The 21,992-nt window shown below is 28.5% G+C and overlaps 2 protein-coding genes across 8 annotated transcripts in view; one reads left to right on the top strand and one right to left on the bottom strand.

Annotated features, from left to right (window-relative positions):
• The window catches only part of LOC134827668 (large ribosomal subunit protein P2-like), a 131,751-nt gene that overhangs the window by 37,873 nt on the left and 71,886 nt on the right, over positions 1–21,992 (top strand). The window lies entirely within an intron of this gene.
• Positions 11,468–21,849, bottom strand: LOC134827664 (dynamin). Of its 7 annotated transcripts, none has more exons than XM_063840414.1 (16): positions 21,606–21,849; positions 19,411–19,484; positions 18,575–19,331; positions 18,391–18,507; positions 18,085–18,313; positions 17,854–18,011; positions 17,578–17,598; positions 17,292–17,395; positions 16,929–17,233; positions 16,705–16,719; positions 15,645–15,857; positions 15,485–15,578; positions 15,290–15,423; positions 15,080–15,228; positions 13,419–13,553; positions 11,468–11,915 (listed from the first exon to the last, which is right to left on the bottom strand). In XM_063840414.1, exons 1-16 carry the CDS (start codon positions 21,767–21,769, stop codon positions 11,840–11,842), a joined length of 2,745 nt encoding a protein of 914 aa, XP_063696484.1. In that variant the 5' UTR covers positions 21,770–21,849; the 3' UTR covers positions 11,468–11,839. The 7 variants fall into 7 exon arrangements, with proteins under 7 accessions (XP_063696484.1, XP_063696485.1, XP_063696486.1 ...); XM_063840415.1 differs by having other exon boundaries at positions 15,645–15,854; XM_063840416.1 differs by lacking the exon at positions 16,705–16,719.

Genomic DNA, 21,992 nt, shown 5'->3' with positions numbered 1-21,992 from the left:
TGTCCAATTTCAGGTATCGACGATGAGTAACGTAAAAAATGCAATTTTATTTTTCCTTTTTGACCTCATTCTACCTTCATTTTTTTTACAAAAAATATTTATAAAAAATGACTCATTCATCATATTTATGATTTAATTATTTACCGGACTTTGCGAGAAATTCCTGTTATGTACGAGTTGAATTTCAAAAAATGTTTGCTCTTCAGAGATATGAAAGATTTATTGAGAGCTTGTGTGTTACGAGAAAGGTTTTCAAACTTTTTTTTTTATTATTATAAATTAATGTAAATGCATTAGAGAGATGTAAATTAAGTAAAAAATAACAGATTTGTCACCCTTGCGAGAAATACCTGACTTTTAGCTGCTGCATATGTAGAATTTAGAATGACCCTTCACTTTAAATAAAAGTATCCCTCAGCCTATCGAATTAATAGTGCATTGCGATGTCCCTTTCTTCCGATTGCACTTTTTAAGTTGCAGAGGGAAAGTTGGTCAACATAGAGAATAGGATTTATTGCATGTCATTAAACAAACCGAAAAGTTTTGTTCTATTCTATGGATTACAATGCAAAAGTGAAGTGCCACTTTTTACGCCTATTAAATATTTAGATAATTTTATTTTATCTTTTATTTAAGGTTTAGCATCGGACGCTTATAAATATACAAATGGAACAGAGAAATCAAAAAGTTTATGACTAAATCTCTGCAATTAGTCAAGGTTGATGAATAACTTAACGGACTTTTTAAGCAAGTACTATGAGAAAAATTTTGTGAATTTTCTGTTTCGTTTGTATGAATGAAAGGGTGCACCACAGAAGTCATCCTTTGTCGAAGTTTTAACAGATGACGATTTCAAGAGAGCACACAAAATCGATCTTCTTCGTCCAATTTTCATTCATTCAGCAAAAGTATTGCACTTTTGAAAACATTGCGTCACTAAATAAGATATATTTCCCATATTTAGAGTAAATTTTAAAATCATCAATCATTATCAATTTCTTTTTTCCCTCAATACCTATATTTCTCCCTTAGAGCATAACAATATTACTGAAAATATTTTTTTTCAAAAATATTGATCTGGATTGACTTGTTAAACTCTAACTTATTTCTTTCATTAAACGACGAAAAACAAATTTCACAAAGAGGCGTAAACTTGTGTAAATTTTGGCTTTGTAATAAGATTTTTTATTTTATTTTTTTGCAAAAGAGATAAAAATGTCTTGTATTTGTTTGAACATGATACGAATTTGTTCAAATAATGCGTGTAAATCGTAATTATTCTTGAATTTAAAAGATTCTTGCTGCACAATAAATAGGTAGTAGATTAATAATGTTGCAAATGTTGCTACCAGTTTTGCGCTTGTCGGCAAAAATGATCAAACCTCATTTAATGACAAAATAAATTAACCCTTTTAATGTCTAAACTTAATCGATACAGTATTACAGCGTTATTAATGGATTTCAATTATAATTGGAAGACCACCAATGGTGCCATATTTATTGAAAAATTAGACTCTTTAAATTTGTGAACACAGCGTAAACCACTTGTAAACTTCTGCATATAATTGCTGCGAGTCAAGAGAGTAAAAAGCAAATGAAACAAAAAATAAAACGTTCAAAGCTAAAAAAAGTCGTGTTTTTTAAGTACACAGCAGCACAACTTGACTTCTTTGTTCATCATCATTGTCGACATTCATTTTTATGAAAGAGTAGAAAAAAGTAACTTTGTTGCTTTTCGATTTATAATGTTAAGAGAATGCCCTGCGGTGTCTATTTACCCCAAACACATACAAATTACGAGAAGCTCGATCGGATTTTCAGTCGATTATTAAGTTTTTTTTTTCTTTTATCCATATTCAAAAATATTCCTCCTGATGTTTTCTCAAGAGTGTTAAACATAATCAACAACGACAAAAAACGCGTCCTTAACCCAAATATTTACCTCATAAAATTATCATCGCCCCTTTAGATATAGAAAAAATCTTCATCACGTGCACTTATAACACAAAAAATATGAATAATAAGGAGACAGACAGAAAGTATGTGAAGAAAAAAATAAAATTAAAAAAGAAAAAAATGCAAGTACTTCAACGACATTTTATGAGCTGTGATAATATTTACGATATATAAAAATTAAAAAAAAAATTAATAAACCCTTCGTATGTTAATGATAATTAAAAAAAAAGTAAAAGTTCTCTCGAGTATCATTTACATGCGAACCATCACAAAAACGAAAAATCCGTTAAAAATTGCTGTGATTTTCTCATAAGATAACATACGCGCGTTCAGTCAAAAATTAATTACAGGAAACAATTAGACATTCCAAATACGATTCTAACTCCTTTGACCCCATTATTTGCATTACAGATCTTTATCAACTCACCAAAGACGATGAGGTAATTAAGGTTAACATGCAAGGTATATCGAAAGATCTTTAGAAGAAAGAAGATTTAAAAGGACTAAGATTTCATGTTGTGATCGTCTTGCTTGGTTGAACAATGTGTGAATTTTCGTTTGATATTTATAAAACATAAAACTGCGGTAACGGTCTCATGGTTTTTTGATTTTCTGTTGATTTACAAAATGAACGAGAATGAGTATAATGATAAAATAATGTGAAATAAACTACAAACGAAGTACACAGAGAAGATATGCAGGTGTGAAATGATAGTCAATATTTTTCCTTTCGATATTTATATGACCAGCATTTTTTTCATATTAAATAATAAATTTTTAATTGAAACTGTACGCAACCCATATCATTAAATCGAATTGCAAGCATATCAATGTAACATTTGATTGAATATTAACAAAATTTGAATCAAAAATTTTGCATATTTAAATTTTTTATTCATTCTTTTTTTCAGAAGAAAAGACATAATCAATCAATCATATGGAATGAAATTTTATTGAAATACATTTTTGACAGGTTTTTACAGGGCACAAGCACTCTTATTCAAGTAAAATGCTCTTTTACGTTGCATGCTTTTCATATGCAAATTATTTCTGCCTGCTAAATTTTACAACAAAAGGCTTACACAATAGAATATTTTATAATTTGGGCGTTTTGCAAACTTATGTTCGTGCAAGTAAGATATCTGGAATCGAAACCTCAAATTTCGATGTTACTTGTCAGATTACACTGTAACAAAATGATGTAATATCTTTTTTTCGGTAGAATCCCATCTCACACCTTAAACGGAGAGACATGTCTAAATAAATATATGTATATATGTTGGTATTGATAAAGGGTTAAAAGGGGATTATTAACCTCACTTCTCTCGTCGTCTTCCTTCAGTGTTCGTTTTTTGTGTGCGATTAAAATATTTGTAATTAAACGGGACAAAATGTACAACAAAAAGGGTTAGAAATGTCAACAAATACCGTGTGTAGTGATTTATTTTCATTTTTAATGCATTTGTGCATTAAGTTGTTTACTCAATTCGCCGTATTAAAATGTTAAAAAATGTGTTAATTACATTTTATTTGCAAAAGGGAAGTCGACTGCATAGACATTTTTGGGATTGTTTACTTTTAATATTTATTTTAAATTTTCTCTTCGTTGCCTTGATTGTAAAGCAATTATTCAATTACACACACCAAAATGCGCATCGTATATTTATAATATGTGATTTCATCGACTTTTCATGTATGGAAAGTTTTTTTTAATGTCTTCATTATTTTTTTTATTTAAATTATAAATGGATGTTGTTTGTTTTTTTAAAGGATTAATTTTTAAATTATTGACTTTAGGGATGTAAAATTGATTTGGATAAAATTTCGATTAAAATATTATTTAACAATAAGTACATATATGCACATTTTTAGGTTATGTACAAATTTACTGATGTGTGAAGTAAAAAAACGGTTATAAGATTTATTAAAAAATATTTAAATACCATAAAAAATACCATAAAAATTAAACTGTTTAAGTTTTTAACTTCTAAAAGAATTTTTATATGTATTTGAGGATGTTACATTAAATGTTGGTGCGCAAGAAGGATAATTTGTTTAATTTTTTTATATTTATTTTTTTTTAAATATTTTTAAATACAATATTTGAATAAGGGCCTTCGAGTGAAATTTTTACTCTTTTCATTTTATGTTTTATAATTACATACATATCAAGTTACAGTTTTGAAAATTTCCGTTTGAAACTTAATAATTCCCAAATTTAAGCAGACAATTGTTGCTGAGCATAAGTTTATTTATGTCAGTATTGTTTGACCGATCACTTTTGATTGCCAACCTAAATCTAGCTTCTCTGCGTTACCCTCAGTTGTTTTACCCATATCAAAAGTTCACATGATGGATTGCATTTTAATCCATGTTTTGCATTCGTTACGCAACACTGCATTTACAAAACATGACAGTTGATGAACTAAACTCTCTTCGCAACAATAATGATGTTTCCAATCAAATAATGTTGTCTCTTCTATGTCACTTAAAATTGACTTCTAATGTTAATGTTGCCTCTTTATTTACATATTATTTTTTTCTTTGATTCAAAAATATTTTTCCAATAACATTTTGATATATTTATGCCATCCCATCTCGGTAAGCAAAAGATCGATTTTTACAAATGATTCTCAAATATTTAAGGGAAAAATAGGAAGATCAACTTTAATTTTCCTAATCTTATGATTGAATCGAATTATTTATTCACCTTTGGCTGATCGATTCTGTAAAAAATAAAGTTGAAAACGCATAAAAAATTGTAACAAGCATAAAAAATTGAGGATAAATCCGTATATTAAGTACATATGTATATGATAGTCTTGCAAATGTTGTAAATAAGAAAAAAATAATTTACATAAACTGATTTTTGTTAAAACTATAATCTAATCGAAGGGTTATGTCAAACATCAAAAATGAACCATTGACATTTCTCTGTAATTTTTGACGACCATGAAAACCTTTTTCGAAAGTTTTAAAATGAGTGAGTTTTTTCCCGCCAACTTGCGTTTGATAGTATTACAAGCACTTGTTTGGCATCCGGAAATCAAGCTCATGAGAAAAATGTGAAACATTTTACTTTGTCATTGTCGTTATGGATGGATAAGTGCTCAAACAAAAAACGGAACAGTGAAAGAAGTTGTCTTATGTTGAAAGATGAGATTTAAGAAAAGTTAAATGCTTAAACAAGAACAAGAGCAAGAATGAGACATTTTAATTTATCGCTCGAATGAGTACAACAAAATTAAAAGAATTCACATGGGTATGAACAATATTGGAAAATGATCCATTCACCCATAAAAATATAACGGATGTTGTGTGCTTTACAGTTTTTAAAAATAAAAATAAACAAATATTACAGGTGTGATCAATGGTGCTTTACTTCTTGTAATGGTTATGATGTCAATGAATATTGCTCGTCATATTTTGAATTCCATGGGAAAATAATTAATAACGTTATCTTTCACCTTTATCGTGTCATCATGTGCAACCTCCATAACGTTATGTCTTACAATAATAACCAAAGACAAACAAAAGATTGTAGGGAAGAACTCTTTTAATTAAACATAACCGGAAGTATGAAGTTTTAACGGTTTTACAGAGGAAAAGAGCGCCAATTTTTTATTTAATATTTTTAAATGGTTGAAGCCAGCATATTTTATAACTAATAGTCGACACTCAATGGTGATAAACTTTGACATCATACAGTTTTTATAAACGCTTCTCAATAAACATCTGGATTTGGCGATTCTTGCATTTTTTGTGGTCAAGGATCTTAATTTGAGAACAAAAAAAAAATAAATAAAAATCCATGTATTTGAAAACAATATTGTAATACTTTAAACGAATGATCTAACAAACCGTCTCTAATCCATAACAATCACAAAAATTATTGTCCAAACAAAAAAAAAAAAAAAAAAAAAAGAGGACCATGGACAGTCTCTCTGTATAATCTCTGTATACAAAACAACAAAACTTTACATTTTTCGATAAATTACTTCAGAAACGAACTAAAAATCCCCTATCAATAAATTATTTTAGTTTGAGTATGCAAGAACTGATTTTTCCATTTAAATTAAGGGATAAGAGTTTACCTATAAAAACGAAAAAAAATATTTTATAGCTACCATAATGATCTTTAATGGTTTTTATTATTTTTGGTTCGAAAAAGTTTCGATTGCACGTTTAATGCGATTTACTATTATACATGGTCATTTAGATTATTTTTATTAGTTTTTAGTATTTTTTTTTGTGATAAACAGTCAGTCTGTCATAAAAAACGGAAGAAAACCAAATTTTATGACAGTTTGTAAATCAAAATTCATTCACGACTCATAAAATTTTAAAATTCTGGGTTAAATCCTCTTTTATCGGAAATAAAAACAGCAACTATTCTATCATAAAGAAAGATTCTGTAATAAAAAATGTATCTCCAAACCACGAATAATCTTATTAAATTGCACTTTTTATATCTTCGTTTACGTTTTATTCTGATGGAAGAAAAAAATTAGAAAAATGAAGCGAAAAAAACGTCAAAGTAAAGGTGAGTGATAACGACAACTACAATAAATGATTTGAACGGACAATCAAGAAAAGAACCTTTTCGAATGTAATTTCAAATTTTATACTAAACATTTTAAGCAAAATAATTTAGTAACTGAGTAGCGTATGTTTAGGAGATGCAAAAAGACTCTTCTTACTTCTGAACTTTAAATAATTTCCATTCTTCTTTTGCAGATCTGTGCGCTTTTAAGAATTTGCACTCTTTCGTTTACATGTCTTTTTGTTAAAATAAGCATTGAATATTTGTAATATGGCTACTATATTTTTGAAATGTTTACTTTTTTCCCTAAAACAAAATTCACCTCTTTCTATCAAAGTTGATGAAAAATTGGTAACATTCGTTATTGTCGTAAAATAAAAATACAAAAAAAAATTAATGATTATTTAGAAAGATTGTTTTGTTAGTGATATTTATTATTACACGTCATTATGTTTAACTTACGCACATATATCAAGAACAATGTAATTTTATAGATTTTTTTTGATGTTCATCAATCGAAAACATCTAAAATGTGATCGCATGCTGTTGATTTGAGCTTCGGCGATGTTGATGTTTTTCGACTCATTAATTGTACAGAATAAAAAAAAAAGTTAAAATTATTAAGTCAGGAGGGAGATGCAATAAAAATAACAAATACAGAAGTTATTTTAACAAAAAGTCGAGTTGAATATGTCAGAGAAGCAGTAAATTAAAATATTACGTTGTTAAGGCACATAAAATTTTATTGAAAAGTTTGAAAGTACATAATATAACGAAATAAAAAGAACAAAAATCAAACAATTGATGGACAAATCGACAGATGATGAACAAACAAACAAGTAAGAAGTTTGTCAAAACTGTTTGAACTTTGTCTGTGCAAAACAATTAAAGTGAGACAAAATAGGGCGGTATTGGGTTTCAATTTTGTGCTTTGCCTTTTCAACAGTATACAATTATGAACACAAGGAATCTTTTCATATATGATTAACTTGATTTCCTGAGTTCAATACTTATTTTAAAGTTTTGAACAAATTTGCTATAAAAATAGTTAAAGGGGTGATTCCCATCGTAATTCTCTGCAAAACATTTTTATACTATTTTTACCATCATGTCATCGCGAAATTTATTGAAAAGTCATTTGTATCATTTTGTAAACAAAATTAATGGGCAAGAAATTATTTTTTTTGTTTGACACAAACGATGCTAAATCAAGCAAGCACTCTACACAATCGTGACTAACAGTTTAAAAGAGAGACGAAATAACAGTAGCAGATTTCGCAAATGACGATCATTTTTCATGTTACGTTAAATGAATTGAAAGGGTGATTTGACATAATTTAGCACTTAAAACACTGTGATACTTCAATCAGATCATTTATCTTCTGAAAAGTAAGACTGAAACGTAGGTATCTATGCAAAATGTTAGAAATATCAAATAATTTAAACAGCAATATGTTAGTATAGGGACGAAAGAATATTTGCTATAAAGTGTTAATTCATATAATAATGCGAATTTAGTTAAAAACTGTTAACAAAATATTCTTTTTTAAATGTTTCATATGACATTTATAGTTAAATATATGAAATTAAAAACTTTTGGGTTCAGAAAAATCCTATGAAGCGGATTTTTATAAAAATGTATCTTTTAATATCTTTTTCATTTAACTTTAGAATCTGTGTAGAGGTGTTTTACTCGTTCCTCTTTTAAAGTTTTCTTTAATAAGTACATTCTAAAAAAACGGTTAGATAATACTTACATAGGATTGGTTTAAAACGTGAGCACCCAAAAGGAGTTTTCAACCAATAATATTGCAAACACATGGAAAGGTTGTGCATTCATTTTTAGTTTTCAAAAGCAAAAAAAGATAAAAATGAACAAAAGATCCTCTCTAAAATTGAATGCAAGACACGTGTTATAAATGAGTTAAGCTAAAAATTAACATATCTAGCACCCTTCTGCGTGTTGGGTATGATCGAAAAACTGCATTTGAAGGGAATCGTTTTACCGTTGTTTAACATAAAACGTGTAAAACGGGTTACTCTCATCCAAAAGAACAAACTGAAAAAAGAAATTTTCAGTAAACTTTCATAGGAGGTATTTTACTGACAGTAAAACTCAGAATAAAATCTACTCTCAATGCTTTATATAGTGAAAGTGACAAAAAACAATTCATAAATCATTTTATCTGATTTTCATATGCAAATTTTACAACCCTTTTTTTAAAAAAAAGAGAGAGGTGCTTTAACATAACATGCATCTAAATAATAGATTAATTTAATACAACTCTCTAAATTTCTTTTTTTTTTTTTTTGAAGAAGTGTTTTCGGTATTTTGTTATTGTAAAGAAAAAAGGAAAAAATGTTGTATCGTATTTACATTGTAATCCAATATATTAAAATTGTCTGCAGTACCTACTTTTTTCATATTATTGTTATTATGAAAATAATTTCAAAATATTACCATTGTGATTGTGATTATTGTTGTCCTTTGTTGTACACAAATATTGTCATAGTTTTTTTTTATACAGAAAGATAGAAAAAAACATTTATTATTCGGGAAGAAAGGGCTCGATGATTTTTTTCTTCGATGATAAATTAATCAAAATACTTCATTTGCATAAAAGCTGCACAACAACTCTATTCAAAAATTAATGAAAGTATGTTGACAGAAAATTGCTCATATTTCATTTTTTTCTGGATATAAACTTTTGTCTTGTGAAAAAACGTTAAAAAGATCAAAAAGACATTTGTTTTTAATACTTACATAGAAAAGTTCTCAAAAAGAAAATATTTAATATATCGAAAGATATCAATATCAATTCTCATATCAATAAACAACAATAAATGTCATCATTTCATTTCAATCAAACAATGGAAAGCTATCATAAACAAAATTTATCTTTTTTGTTGTAAAAGCGCAAAAAATAAAAAAAAAATGTTAAAAAAGCATGATCGCACATACTTGACTTTTTAAGGGTTGCAAAACATCGGTTTCTCCCTTTTTATTTTGTCTTTTTCTTCGTTTTAGAGATCGCCTTTGTATTAGGGAAGGTAAATGAACTTTTTTCATGACTTTTTGCACACATGTGAAAGACTTTTTCCCATTTTCGTATTAGAGTGTTTCAAATATGACTGAAGGTCAAGTGATGAGACACAAAACGTAAATTAGCGTAAAAATGTGCAATGCGCGAATGTCAGTAAAAAGGGGTATAATTTGCAAACCTTCATCTAACCATTTTACGACAGAAATAAAAATCAAAACTTTATGACGTTTTATGATGATGACATGATACTTTTAGTTGATATTATTAACAATCACCCCTTTTGCGTGCTTTTCCTTCTGAGCATGTATTACTGACAATAAACTGAGAGATGAGATAAATTTACAGAACTGAGTCATAAAATAAAAAGTTATTGCTGCAAATGTGTCACCATGTTTTGATAGTATAATGTATTTTGCAATCATAAAATTCAAAACAACTTTTTGTTTGATTTTGAGAAAAGGTACGAGTAAGTTGATGAACGTTAAACCTATTAGTTCTCTTATTTTATGCAAAAGTCGAGATTTAGGAAAAAATATATTTAACAATAAAATATATTTTATTATCTTATTGCTACAATAAAAACATCAACATTGTCCTTTGTATCATTTATTTATGACAATAAAATGCAAAACATAAATGCAATAAAAATATTTTTATTCTTTTTTAGAGAATTTATCAAATATTGTGTTTCAATAACAGAAAGACACGCCTTTGTGCTATTCCATCATAACAGATCTTGATGAAGAGCCGAGCCTTTTTTAAGAAAATGTTCATTGTCATTGACGAGTTGAAAATTAAATATCATTTATTTATAAAAATAAAAAAAATGTTAATGATGCAGAATACTACTAACATTTTTTTTACATGATTGATTATCTTCTTGTTTGACAACAAACACTTCCCTTTCATTATTTCTCGGGTTTTTTTTATCTATTATTATTGAAAATGATATGTCTTACGTGATAATCCTTAATTCATATAAATTAATATGAGACTTCAGATATTGTCAAATAAAACTATGTATTATAACATTAATTTGTTAAATTCTTTTGCTTTTATAATCTAATGATTAATGTAAAATATCGAACATGTTGCATAATTTATGCAAATTTCTCATGAGAAAACTTTCAGCAAGGGTTCGTCGTTTTCGGAGAAAGAAGACTCTAAAACACGACGTAAAAAAAGAAAAAAAAGTACATTGAATAAGCAACTCGAATTGTGGTACATGTTTATTTATTTATTTTTTTTATGTCAAAATTTAGCAAAATTAAAGCTTTTCTTACCTTTTCAATTTCATTAAAAAAAAAAAATAATAATGACTACAAGCAAAACAAAAAACTAACATTATAAATTATAGAAAATGTTTTTATATTCTATGTTGTGTACATTTTACACTTATTATCATAGCTTACGAAAATAATTATCATACAAATAAGTTTTTTAATATGTGCGTGTATAAAGTGTACAAAATATTAAATGTATAATAGTATTTGAAGAAAAAAATATATAAAAAACAGATGCCCTGATATTAATTTTTATCAATAAAGTACAGTCCATTTCGCTTAACTAACATGCTAACATTAAAATATTTAAAGAAGCGTATGATAACAAAATATTGAACTGGCAAATATTTAATTGAGGAAACAAAACTGTCAATTATAATTAATAATCTATGAAGGCAAATCAACTGTAATCTCTAACAATCAATCGTTCTCACATTTTTTTTTATTATTACAAATAATACTAACTTTTTACATTCAGATAGATTTGAAATGCCAAATATTTCTTTTTTGGATGAATAATGAAAGAAAAACATAGAGTTTCCCACGTCATGCCACAGTCATAAGATGAAAGACAACCCGATATTGAATTCACAAATATTTTTATCGAACAATTTATAACTACAACTCAGTCGTCTTTTGGATTTTGTACTCAATCTATGAAAAAAACAACGACTTTACTAAAATGTTGATGATTGTCACTTGTCTTTTCTTTTTTTTTTGTCCAAGTAAATATGTATTATATTGTTGATAGTTTCAAATATGTCATTTAGTTTGTTTCAAATATTTCATATTGTCAAGTATTGCGGGTTTCTTGTGTTGGTGTTATAACTGCGTTGAAGTAGTTCTCGAGTTGTTTGTTGATCGTTAATGTTTTCATTCATTCATTAAATAAGTTAGCTTAAATATGTACAAATATTTTATAGATAGCGCATCTCAAAATCACGAAAGCTAACTTTTAGCAGATGAAAAGAAACAAAAGATTGATTATTTCTAACATAATCTGTGTCTCTCGATTAATACGGTCTGTTCCCGTTGCCATATGTACCATAGTTATTGCGATCAGGTAGCTTTGGAGGTGGATTTGGGCGACTAAAAATATTTTAAAAAAAGAGTAAAATATAATTGTTTAAAAATAACAATAAAAATAAAATTATAGACTAACAGTTAGTACATGAAGCAACTACAAGAATTAATTAAACTACATTAATTTTATCCACAGATAACCTTAAATATATTTAACACACAGGCTTATAATATAACAATTGACACAGTTTCAATAGACTTATTTTGCTGAATGGGAAAACGAGTTTTAACATAATTTTAAGGATGTTTTATTTTTTTTATTTTAATCTTTAATTATTATTATCTAGCTTTTCATAATATGTTACTTTTATTTATTTTTTTCTTTTAATAATATTTTTACTTCTTGTAAGTTTTGATAAACTATTGTGATGAACGAAAAATGATGCAAAAATTGCGTCATTTTTAACAATTAACATTGATCGTCAAAAATATATTCGTTTCAATTTTTAGAATCAAGTCATGGAAGCAGTGCAAACAATGTTTATCAATTTTACGTGACTTATGTTAATTTATTATAGTTTGTATAGTTTTTTTTTTTATATATTATTATAACATATATTCCCTAAATGTGCCGAATAATTTAAACTTATATTTCGAAAACAATAAAAAATTTGGGAAAGTTAAGTTATTGCTACTCTTTTTTATACATCTGCAAATAAATTATTATCTGCAAATAACGTACTTTTGTCATTTTTAACAATTGCAATTTAAGTTCTTTAATTGTTTGTCGTATAGTAAATTGTTACGTAGACATTTACATACACAATAAATTTAGTAATAATTTATTTTGAATTTTTCTCAATACAATATATTTTTATGATAGTTATTACAAACGTATATTTTAGATTCTTCTATAAATGTTATAATTTTAGATTGAATCGAAATTTCAGGAAAATAAAAGGAAAAGGTTTTTAGCTATTGGAGCAATTACGGAAATTTAAAATTATTTATCGTCAGCATAATATGCCGATGCGATACTCGTACAAGAGTGTCTACTCTACATAACGAGTTTATGCAAAATATATCTCTATTTTTATAATTATTTTTATTTCAATAAACTCTGAATATGTCAACACGTTTAATTTATGTAGTTATATGGATTTCATTTTTGAGAATTTTTTTGTTCACACTTTATTCTAATATATTTAGTAGTTTTTAGACATTTAGATCTATTTTGTTGATTAAAATATATGCTGGTAAACAATGAAGTTTTCTTTATTGCAGTTTTGAGTCTTGTGTGTTACTTTTTTGTCAGTATGGTGGGTTTATAAAGAGACACCATTGTAGGCTTTAAAAGCAATAATAACTCTTCACAAATATTTCCATAACCAAAATAGCAAGAAAAAGCATAGATTTCCTATTCCTCTGAAGTGCATGAAAACTTATCGTGTCTTTAATTTTTTTTTTTTAATGTTAGTATATTAAATTTTAACAGTAACAGTTTAGTTTTATTATGAGGTTAATATTAAGCTGAAATTAATTGTTTATTTTGTATAAATTATGATTTACTTGAATTTGCTGGCGAACACATTCGATAATTCATTCATAGCTGCATTTGCAACCGCCTTGTTAACTTCTTGACGCATTTGATTGGGCATCGCGTTGTAAACTCCCGCAATTTGACTGGGACTTGGTCCGCCACGACTGAAAATTTTGGGTTTTGTTTGTGTCAGTTTTATTTTTCTTAAGTGAGATTGAACTTGAAAGTGTTAATTTAATAAAAAAAAAGACCCAACAAAAAATAACATTATTCAACAAATAATAAAAGTAAGTGCATTTGTAGGAGATGGCTTCGCTATTCTAGATTTCAAATTATCGTGTGTTGCTCCCACAGCTATTCGAGATGATCAATGTAGAGTCCCATTGTTAATAGATTTCATCAGAAGCATTACAACCTTTTCCAGGTTTAATGTTAACAATCACATAAGAGAGACATTTCACGTGTTTTTCTCTCACCTGTTTACAATAGACTGAAACACATTTAAACATACATTTTTTCTTTAAAACCCAAATCTGTATTTGAAAAAACTCCATTGCACAGAAAGCGTTTGATAAAGGGATCGCCTTGGATATCGTGATCGTTTTGAATTTACTATGTGAATAGGACTTTGTTTGTGGTATGAGTGTTTGATACTATTTAAATAAAGCAAAAATGGCTGAATAATATAATTTTGCAAAGTTCTAAATAATGAAGAAATAGAAAAAATAGGAATTTTGAACAAATAAACAAAAAATATGACAAAAAGCCAAAGAGACGAAAGTTAGTGAAGGACGTGCACAAATAATAAATTTAAATGCTAAAGATTAAAAAAAAGAAATATTAGACAATGCAACGTTAAAAATAAGAACCTTTTTCATAAGCCTTGTTTGAAGGAATATATTTTATTTCATATTTATAAGCAAATATAGTTTACATGTTCAAAGCGAAAGTATAACGATTCTTATGGTTTATGTGTTTATATGATTTTTTTTTATTTGTGTATTTGTCTCATAAGTCATTTTAGACGTTTACAGACATTCATATTTATAGCGTTGACATTTTTCTCATTTTGCCTTTAAGAATACGATAGATTTTCTATATTTTAACAATAAACAACTTTACAATACAATATATTCTTTTAATTTTGTTTGTTTGTTAAAGTTCGTTCTTCACTAATTTTCGCATATATATTGTTAAAGTATGCTTTATAATAATAATAATAATTAATATTTATCTGAACTCCTTTAACAATAAAATATATATTTATATAAAGATTCATTTTTTCTCTGGAATGCATTTTAGTTTATATTTTAGTACTAATTATTTAGTGTTCTCTATAGATGTGTGATTATTTTTCGTTATAATTTTTATGTTATACAATGTATAAGGATTTAGGACCGTCGCCTGGAAATAAGAATGATTGAAAAATAGCCAAATTTTAGAAATAGAGAGCCATCACCGTTAAATTTTAAATTTCACTAAATAATAAACAACAAAAATGATAAATTAAAACAGAGGAAACAAAAATTAAAACATAACAAACAATATTTAAGAAACAAAATATTAATTGAAAGTTATACTATTGTAAACTTGAAAAGAATCAGTACAATAATGAAAACTTATGTAGGAAATAAAAAAAAATACAAATTAAGAATTTCCTTAATAAAAAATAAAACAAAATGGTACTTACGATGGAATAAGGGGAGCAGGTAATCCTCCTGCTGGTCGATTTCCGGGAACTGGCGGAGCTCCTGCGCCTCCAGGTCTTCCGGGAATTTGTGGCGCAGGTCTTCCTGATGCAGGAACGGGCGGAGGACCTCTTCCAGCTGCGGGAGCTCCCTGTAAACGATGTTTTTTTTTAGATTTTTGACATAAATTGTTCTTGAAAACAAATATTTACCATTGATGGGGTAGCTGGTTTTCTTTGTCCTCCGGGACTTGGAGGAGACATTCCTGTGTTTTCAGACACGGGCAACCAATCATTTTTAACTGGAGGTGGGACAGGAGTTGAAAACGTTGCCATTGAAACGTCACCTTTTGAGATATTTTTTGTTACAAAGTGAAATTTTTTTATAAAAAGATAAAAATATATTACCGATAATTCGTAAAGCTTCTTTGCATGCGTGATACATTCTAAGCATTTCTTCTCGTTTTTGGGCTTCTTCGGGGGCTTCTTCCATCATGGATGCCTGTTACAAACAATTAAGCCTTATCAAACAGAGATACTTTATTACAGTACATTTTAGCGAACTTACTTGATCTCCTGATGCATACAAATGAGCTAACAACTCTCCGTTGATAAAATCTTTTGTGCTATTCACAATCAGCATCATGATGGCCTTTGGTACAAGATCGCGTGTCGTCTTGTTTACAATTCTCATGTAAGAGTCAACCAAATTACGAATTGTCTCAACTTGACGTTCCAATTGGGGATCCATTGAAGATCCTGTATCGTGAGAGCCTTCCTGCTAAGCATCGAAAAAAAATGTTGGGATATTTTATGTTATGTAACTTCATTGTATGGATTGTGTTAGTCTTTATCAAATTTTAGTAGAAAATAAAAAAAAACTCAAAAGCTAAGTAGTCACTAAAGAACGAGAAATGAAATTGAACAAATTATGTAAAAATACATGGGTGCAATCAATGATTTCAAAAAAAAAAAAAAGCGAAATGGCTAATAAGGAGACGACGCGCAATTAATGGGGCAGATAGCAACTGGCGCACAAACAATCGTTTTCGATCGTTACCAACAAAACAAACACTTTTTGCTTACGTCTTCCCCTTCAGTTTTTGAATCTTTACTATTAGAAGTTCGCTGTAAGGATACAATAAGAAATATGTACAAATTCTTAATAAGAATTTCTTATAAGATGTTTCATTCACAATAGGCATACACGAAATTTAGAAAGTATTTTCACAACTTGGTTTGAATTTGAAACGAAAAGTTTGAACATTAAAATTTTTAAATTTATCTCATTAAAATTTAAATAGTTGTCGCAGATTTGCTTATAGATTGGCTTTCGTTTTTAATTAAAAGAAGTTTGTTTATCATTGTAAAGATTCAAAAATTAAGCATGCAAAAAAAAAATGTCGAAAACTGTGTTGAAGGTTTGTATTTCCTCTACAAAAAATATAATCATAAAAAATAAGGATATGAATCAAATATCTTTAAATAATGACAGGAAATAAAGTTTTAATATTAGCATTTAATATGTCGTCGGGTTGTGCAATGTAAATATATCAAATAATTAAACCATTGACAAATCGAAAAATGACGACTTTTCTATAATTGTTATTGGTAATGCATGAACAAACCTCTGCAGCTGCAGCCTAAAATGGACAAATTAAAGAAAAATATGTTTTTGTTGTAATAAAAAGTATTTCTTTCTTCACGTATTTTAAAAAGATACCAAAAACATTTTGTAATTTTTTTTAAATGATATCTAATTTCGCTTTTTCATTTTATCGCAGCGCGCAGTATATTGGAGTATTTACACGAATAATAATAAAGTATATGAGAAAAAAAAATTAATTCTTACCTCTTCTCCATTTTCAGCATTCTCCTTTTCAGGATAAACGCCTGCACGTAAAAATGAGGCTTTCCATGAGTCAACTTCGTCAGCAGTTTCGCAAGACAATTCCAATTGCTTATAGTCTTTGTACACATTTCGACCGTCAGGATTAAATAGGGCAAAGGTATGACGGCGTGACATAAACGATTGCTCAATGTCACGTAACTTGAGACCGTCTAAAGGAAGCATGAATTTCTTTTCACGCTCATCTTCATCCTTGTACCAGGAAACACTTTCGGATGTGAGCACAAACCAATAAGGTTTGGATCCTCCTATATTGCAAATATAATGTTTTAAAATTATATTGTGAAAAATCTTAATTATTGTTACCTTTCATTATACCCAAATTCTGGATAACTAAATGTCCTTTACGGATTGTTTGATTTCCAAGATTTCGTGTACCTGTTTGTTTCTGCTCTGTTTTACTTTGAGCACTGAAATTTCACATTGATACTCATTAATGTTACTGTTCAACAAAACATTCGTTTTACATAAAAAAAAGACACATTTTTAGGATATTATTAGAGCAAACCAAAGCCATAAAATTGAAAACATATTAATAAAATAAAAGTAAATCAAGCCAAACAACAAAATTAAAACTATAAATGAAAATTACCCTGTCCAACTCTCGTTCCGACTGTATAAGATCAGATAGATTTTGTATTTACAAACATTTGAGAGTTACCGAAAATTTAAATAAATAAATTAAATTAGCAAATATTGGAAAATTATAACTATGAAAAATAAACTATAAAAATTATATAAAAAAAAATCAAGAATTGTCTGTTGTGAACCAACAATCAGACAAATCTGATATCGATTAGTTACTGTATAAAAACAAAGCAAGAGTGAAATGTATAAGGTTGCACACGAAGATTTATTGTTAACTTACTTTGCGAAGCCAATGAAATCTTCGTGATTTGTATTTTGGTAAGCCAATTCGAACTCAATGTACATGATGAGTTGTTCCTTGCAACGTTGTTCCATTTGTCGAATATGTGTAGTAATGATGCGTTCTGCCTCATCACGTAGACGAGGATAACGGGCCATCTATGAAAAAAATCATCATTGAAATTTTATTCTTTGGGTACATGAAAAAAAAAAAATAGATAATAATACATACCTTATCTGTGCACAATCTAACGACATTTGACAATTCAATAACGACTAGATCCACACATTTCAATACTGGTTCTTTTAATTGTGCTATTTGCTTTTTGACGATTGCTTCGAAAGCCATGTCTGGCGTAAATAGACCTACACGAATACCGTGAATATTTCGGATGGCGAATGAGATTTCACGACGTAACTCCTTTTCGTCACAAGACATCTTAACGATTTCGAAGCGTAATCTAATGCGAGACAATGGATAAACAAGAAAGACTGTTGTCGAAATGGATTTGGATTATGATGATCAAAAAGTACAAACCTTTCGTGGAATAAACGATTAATTTTAGCACCGCCCGATAATTCATTTGTGTTGACAAGAGCTGAGCCGGATCCCTCAATTGTACGTTCAAAGTCTGATTGCAACTGTTGAATCATTCTGTGATAAAATAAAGCAAAATTATATATAGTGTTTAATTTAACAGATAGCTAAAATTAAAACTCACTGTAACATTGCTTTTGTCTTGATGCTTGGATCGTCGGGGCGGAAATGTTTGTATTGCTCAACATCTTTCTCCAACGTTAACATTTGCTTCTGAAGCCTGTCACGTAACGCAGGCAATGTATCTCTGATATGGTTAGTCAACTGTTGATTTAAGGTCTTTTGCAAATATGGAGTTCCCAACTTGTCAGCAATGTGTCTATATGAGTTATGAGACAAGAAGAATTTTCGTTCGGCAGCGAGTGCAGCACTAATATCTTTTTTTCCTTCGATATCTTTTTGAGAACGATTAATGACACCAATATACCCGCGACGCAACGGCAACAATTTGTTCTCCAAAATATCACGTGCATCTGTGCCCTCATCCATCAAATCTAATTTGGTTATGACACCAATTGTACGAACGCCTTGTGGATCGACTTCTTTTGCCAACTTTAAAGCATCGGAATTTGCTAAATCGGTATTGGCAGGCGTTACTGCCAAAATTAAGCATGTTTCCTTGCGAATAAACTGATTGATCATGCCTCGGATTTGTTGTTCAATATCTGGCGGTTGATCGCCGATGGGAACTTTTGTCAAACCGGGTAAATCGATGAGTGTCAAGTTGAGAACGTGCGGCGAGTAGACTCGCAAGTTGATTGGAATATTGGAAATGCCTTTGTTACTTCCTGTAACACGATCTGTCTCATCTTCGATTTCCTTACGAACATCGTCGAAATTCGTAAATTGGCGTCCTTTGCAGTGCAAAAACTCCGCATATTCTGAAAAGGAATAATAAAAATAAAGTTTTTTCATCAGTAATATTTTTTTAACAATAATTTGAAGAACAAAATATCTCACCAGTACGAGAATTGATAAGTTGTAAAATTAATGGACGACGTGTAACGATGCCAGATCCTCGAGGAAGGAAATCCCTGTTTGAAAAAATAGCAGAATAAATCATACATGTTTCTTTTCTTAATTTTCTGTATATGACAATATCAAATAGATGGACTATGAATAAACAAACTATACCTACAAACACTTTAAAAAACATTCAAAAGTAAGCATCTTCACTCTAAACCTCACACTGTGTATAATACAAAAAATGTACGTCATCTATATTAGTTGTTGATTGTTAAGATGTGAATAAAAACTTTTTAATTTTTTACGAAAAAAACAACGATGACTTCATTTTTTTCTTATTTTATTTAAATATCATCAACAGGTTTAAAGGAATACCTATAACATAGAATGAAAGCACTAATGGTAGTGTTCTTGTTGAATATATAAGTATACATATATTTATATATGTTTTTATATATTTAGACCTCATTTATAATAAAATTGTAATCATTTTTTATCAAGTAACAAACACATCGTTTGTATTGATTCAATGTTTTTTTTTGTTTTTTTAGTTTTGCAAATCAACATATTATTAAATTTTTTTTATTTAATCAATGCACTTTGTGTATACCCCTTTCTCATAAAAACATGTATAAACAAAAAATAAAATTACAAACAAATCAAATGCATGTGTATTTGATAAGAGAAATTTTCATACATATGACATGATAATTTTTTTTTATGATAAGAAAAAACATCGTCGATATAGCTTTTTGTTCAAATGTTTTTTTTATTGAACTTAAACTTTGTTCACAATATTTTGTTAATTGCTAAAAATCAAACTTTATAACTCTTATTTTCAAAAAATTTTTAGAATTAAGAATACCGAGTATCAAGAAAAAAGTAATTTTAGAAAATGTAAAAATAGTTATTTCTTAATTTTTTTGTTCAAATATAAATATTGCTTTTAGTTGCTTTAAGATATCATTTTTGGGAATTTTCAAAATTATGAAGAATATCTAAAGCATTTCAACTTAATAAGAAGTCAAAATATATCTTAAATTTCTTGTTCTTTCTATGTTTCTCGTTCAATAATTAGGTTTTTCTCGTTTCTTTGAAACTTGTCTGCCAATGATAATAAAATTATGACTCAATGTCGGTTTCGATTGAGTGCATTACAATTGTTTCATACAATGCGGAAATAAAAAACATGTAAAAAACGATGAAGAACTGCAAAATTTGGTAAGACATATTTCCTTATCAAACTTTTTTTTCAAGATTAGCTTTCCCAAAGAGAATACGAGAAAATGAATACTCATGAAATGATTCTAATAGTAAGCATGAGCATGACAATGAATAGTACTTTAACATTTATCGTAAATGTTGTTGTACTTAATAAAAAGAAAGAGAAACACAAAACTAGGTCACCGCACATTTTGCTTCTTTCTTCGTTATCATTGTACATTAAAATTTTTCTACTACAAGATATATGGACTTAACTTTGATATCATGTAAATTTCAAGAACTTTTGCGGATGTTGATAAGATGTATGTCTTGCAGGGGTTTCTCTTTAAATATGAGTTTTTTACTTGTAATAAGTAAAATTGAAATGTGAATTGCAATTAATTAACTAATTAATAATAATTTTTTTATCATCTATGTAATGATAATATGATAAGAAATAAAAAATTAATCGATATTTTTTTTGTTTTTGTGATTCAAAATTGAACTAATTTTGTTCACTTAACAAGTTATCGATTTTTCTGTTTGTCGAGTGCTTCGTGTATGTTGACAAAAAGGAATAGGGCTATTTTCGATTTTGTTCGTTTCATGTTCGTCATGTAAAGACTTGGGGTAATTATAATAAAGTTTGAGCGCAATATGAGAGCTTTCCTCACTCGTAGGTATGCGAAATGAAGATGATATTTTTTCCAGTTGATTGTCTGACATTTAGATTGTATGTTTGTGAGATGTGAGAATTATATCGACACTGCGCACTACACATCCGTCGATTTTTTTTTCAATCCATTGCTTGTTCTTTCTTCGTTTTGCTTTGTAGGTACACACAGAAGCCCATATACACAAATGCAATGAATCATTAATCCCCTTGTTTTTTTAACTCATTTCTCTCTAATTTAGACAAAGGGAAATGTCACACAATTCACATTATCTTTGATGTTGTAATAAGAGTTCCGAGAATCGACACTTACTTGCCAACAAAGTTTTCCAAAACAGAACTTTTGCCTGCAGATTGTCCACCCACAACAGCGATCTGAGGCAGGTCCAATGTCATATGAACTCCGAGCGATGTAAACGCGTCTTGCAACTTGTTCACGATCGGAATTAAGCTCTCCATACCGTAGTTGGTCGTCATGATGGGAGAACTTTGTTTTTTTCACGATTTTACGGATGCAGAAAAGACTAAATTATTTTTTTTCTTCCTCTGCGATTATTGATCGGGATTTGGGAAACACAAGTAAGCCCCATTGGCAATTGTCATTTTTTTTTCTTGTCAAAAATTTTGTGCGACAATCAACTCATGAATGACTGTCGACTTACTTGAAAATAATCCGAAAATAATCCGTTAAATCAGAGCC

This window comes from Culicoides brevitarsis, chromosome 1 (genome assembly GCF_036172545.1).
Source record: "Culicoides brevitarsis isolate CSIRO-B50_1 chromosome 1, AGI_CSIRO_Cbre_v1, whole genome shotgun sequence".
NCBI lineage: Eukaryota > Metazoa > Arthropoda > Insecta > Diptera > Ceratopogonidae > Culicoides > Culicoides brevitarsis.
Note: the sequence above shows the minus strand (reverse complement) of the source record. Positions and strands in the feature narration are given on the sequence as shown.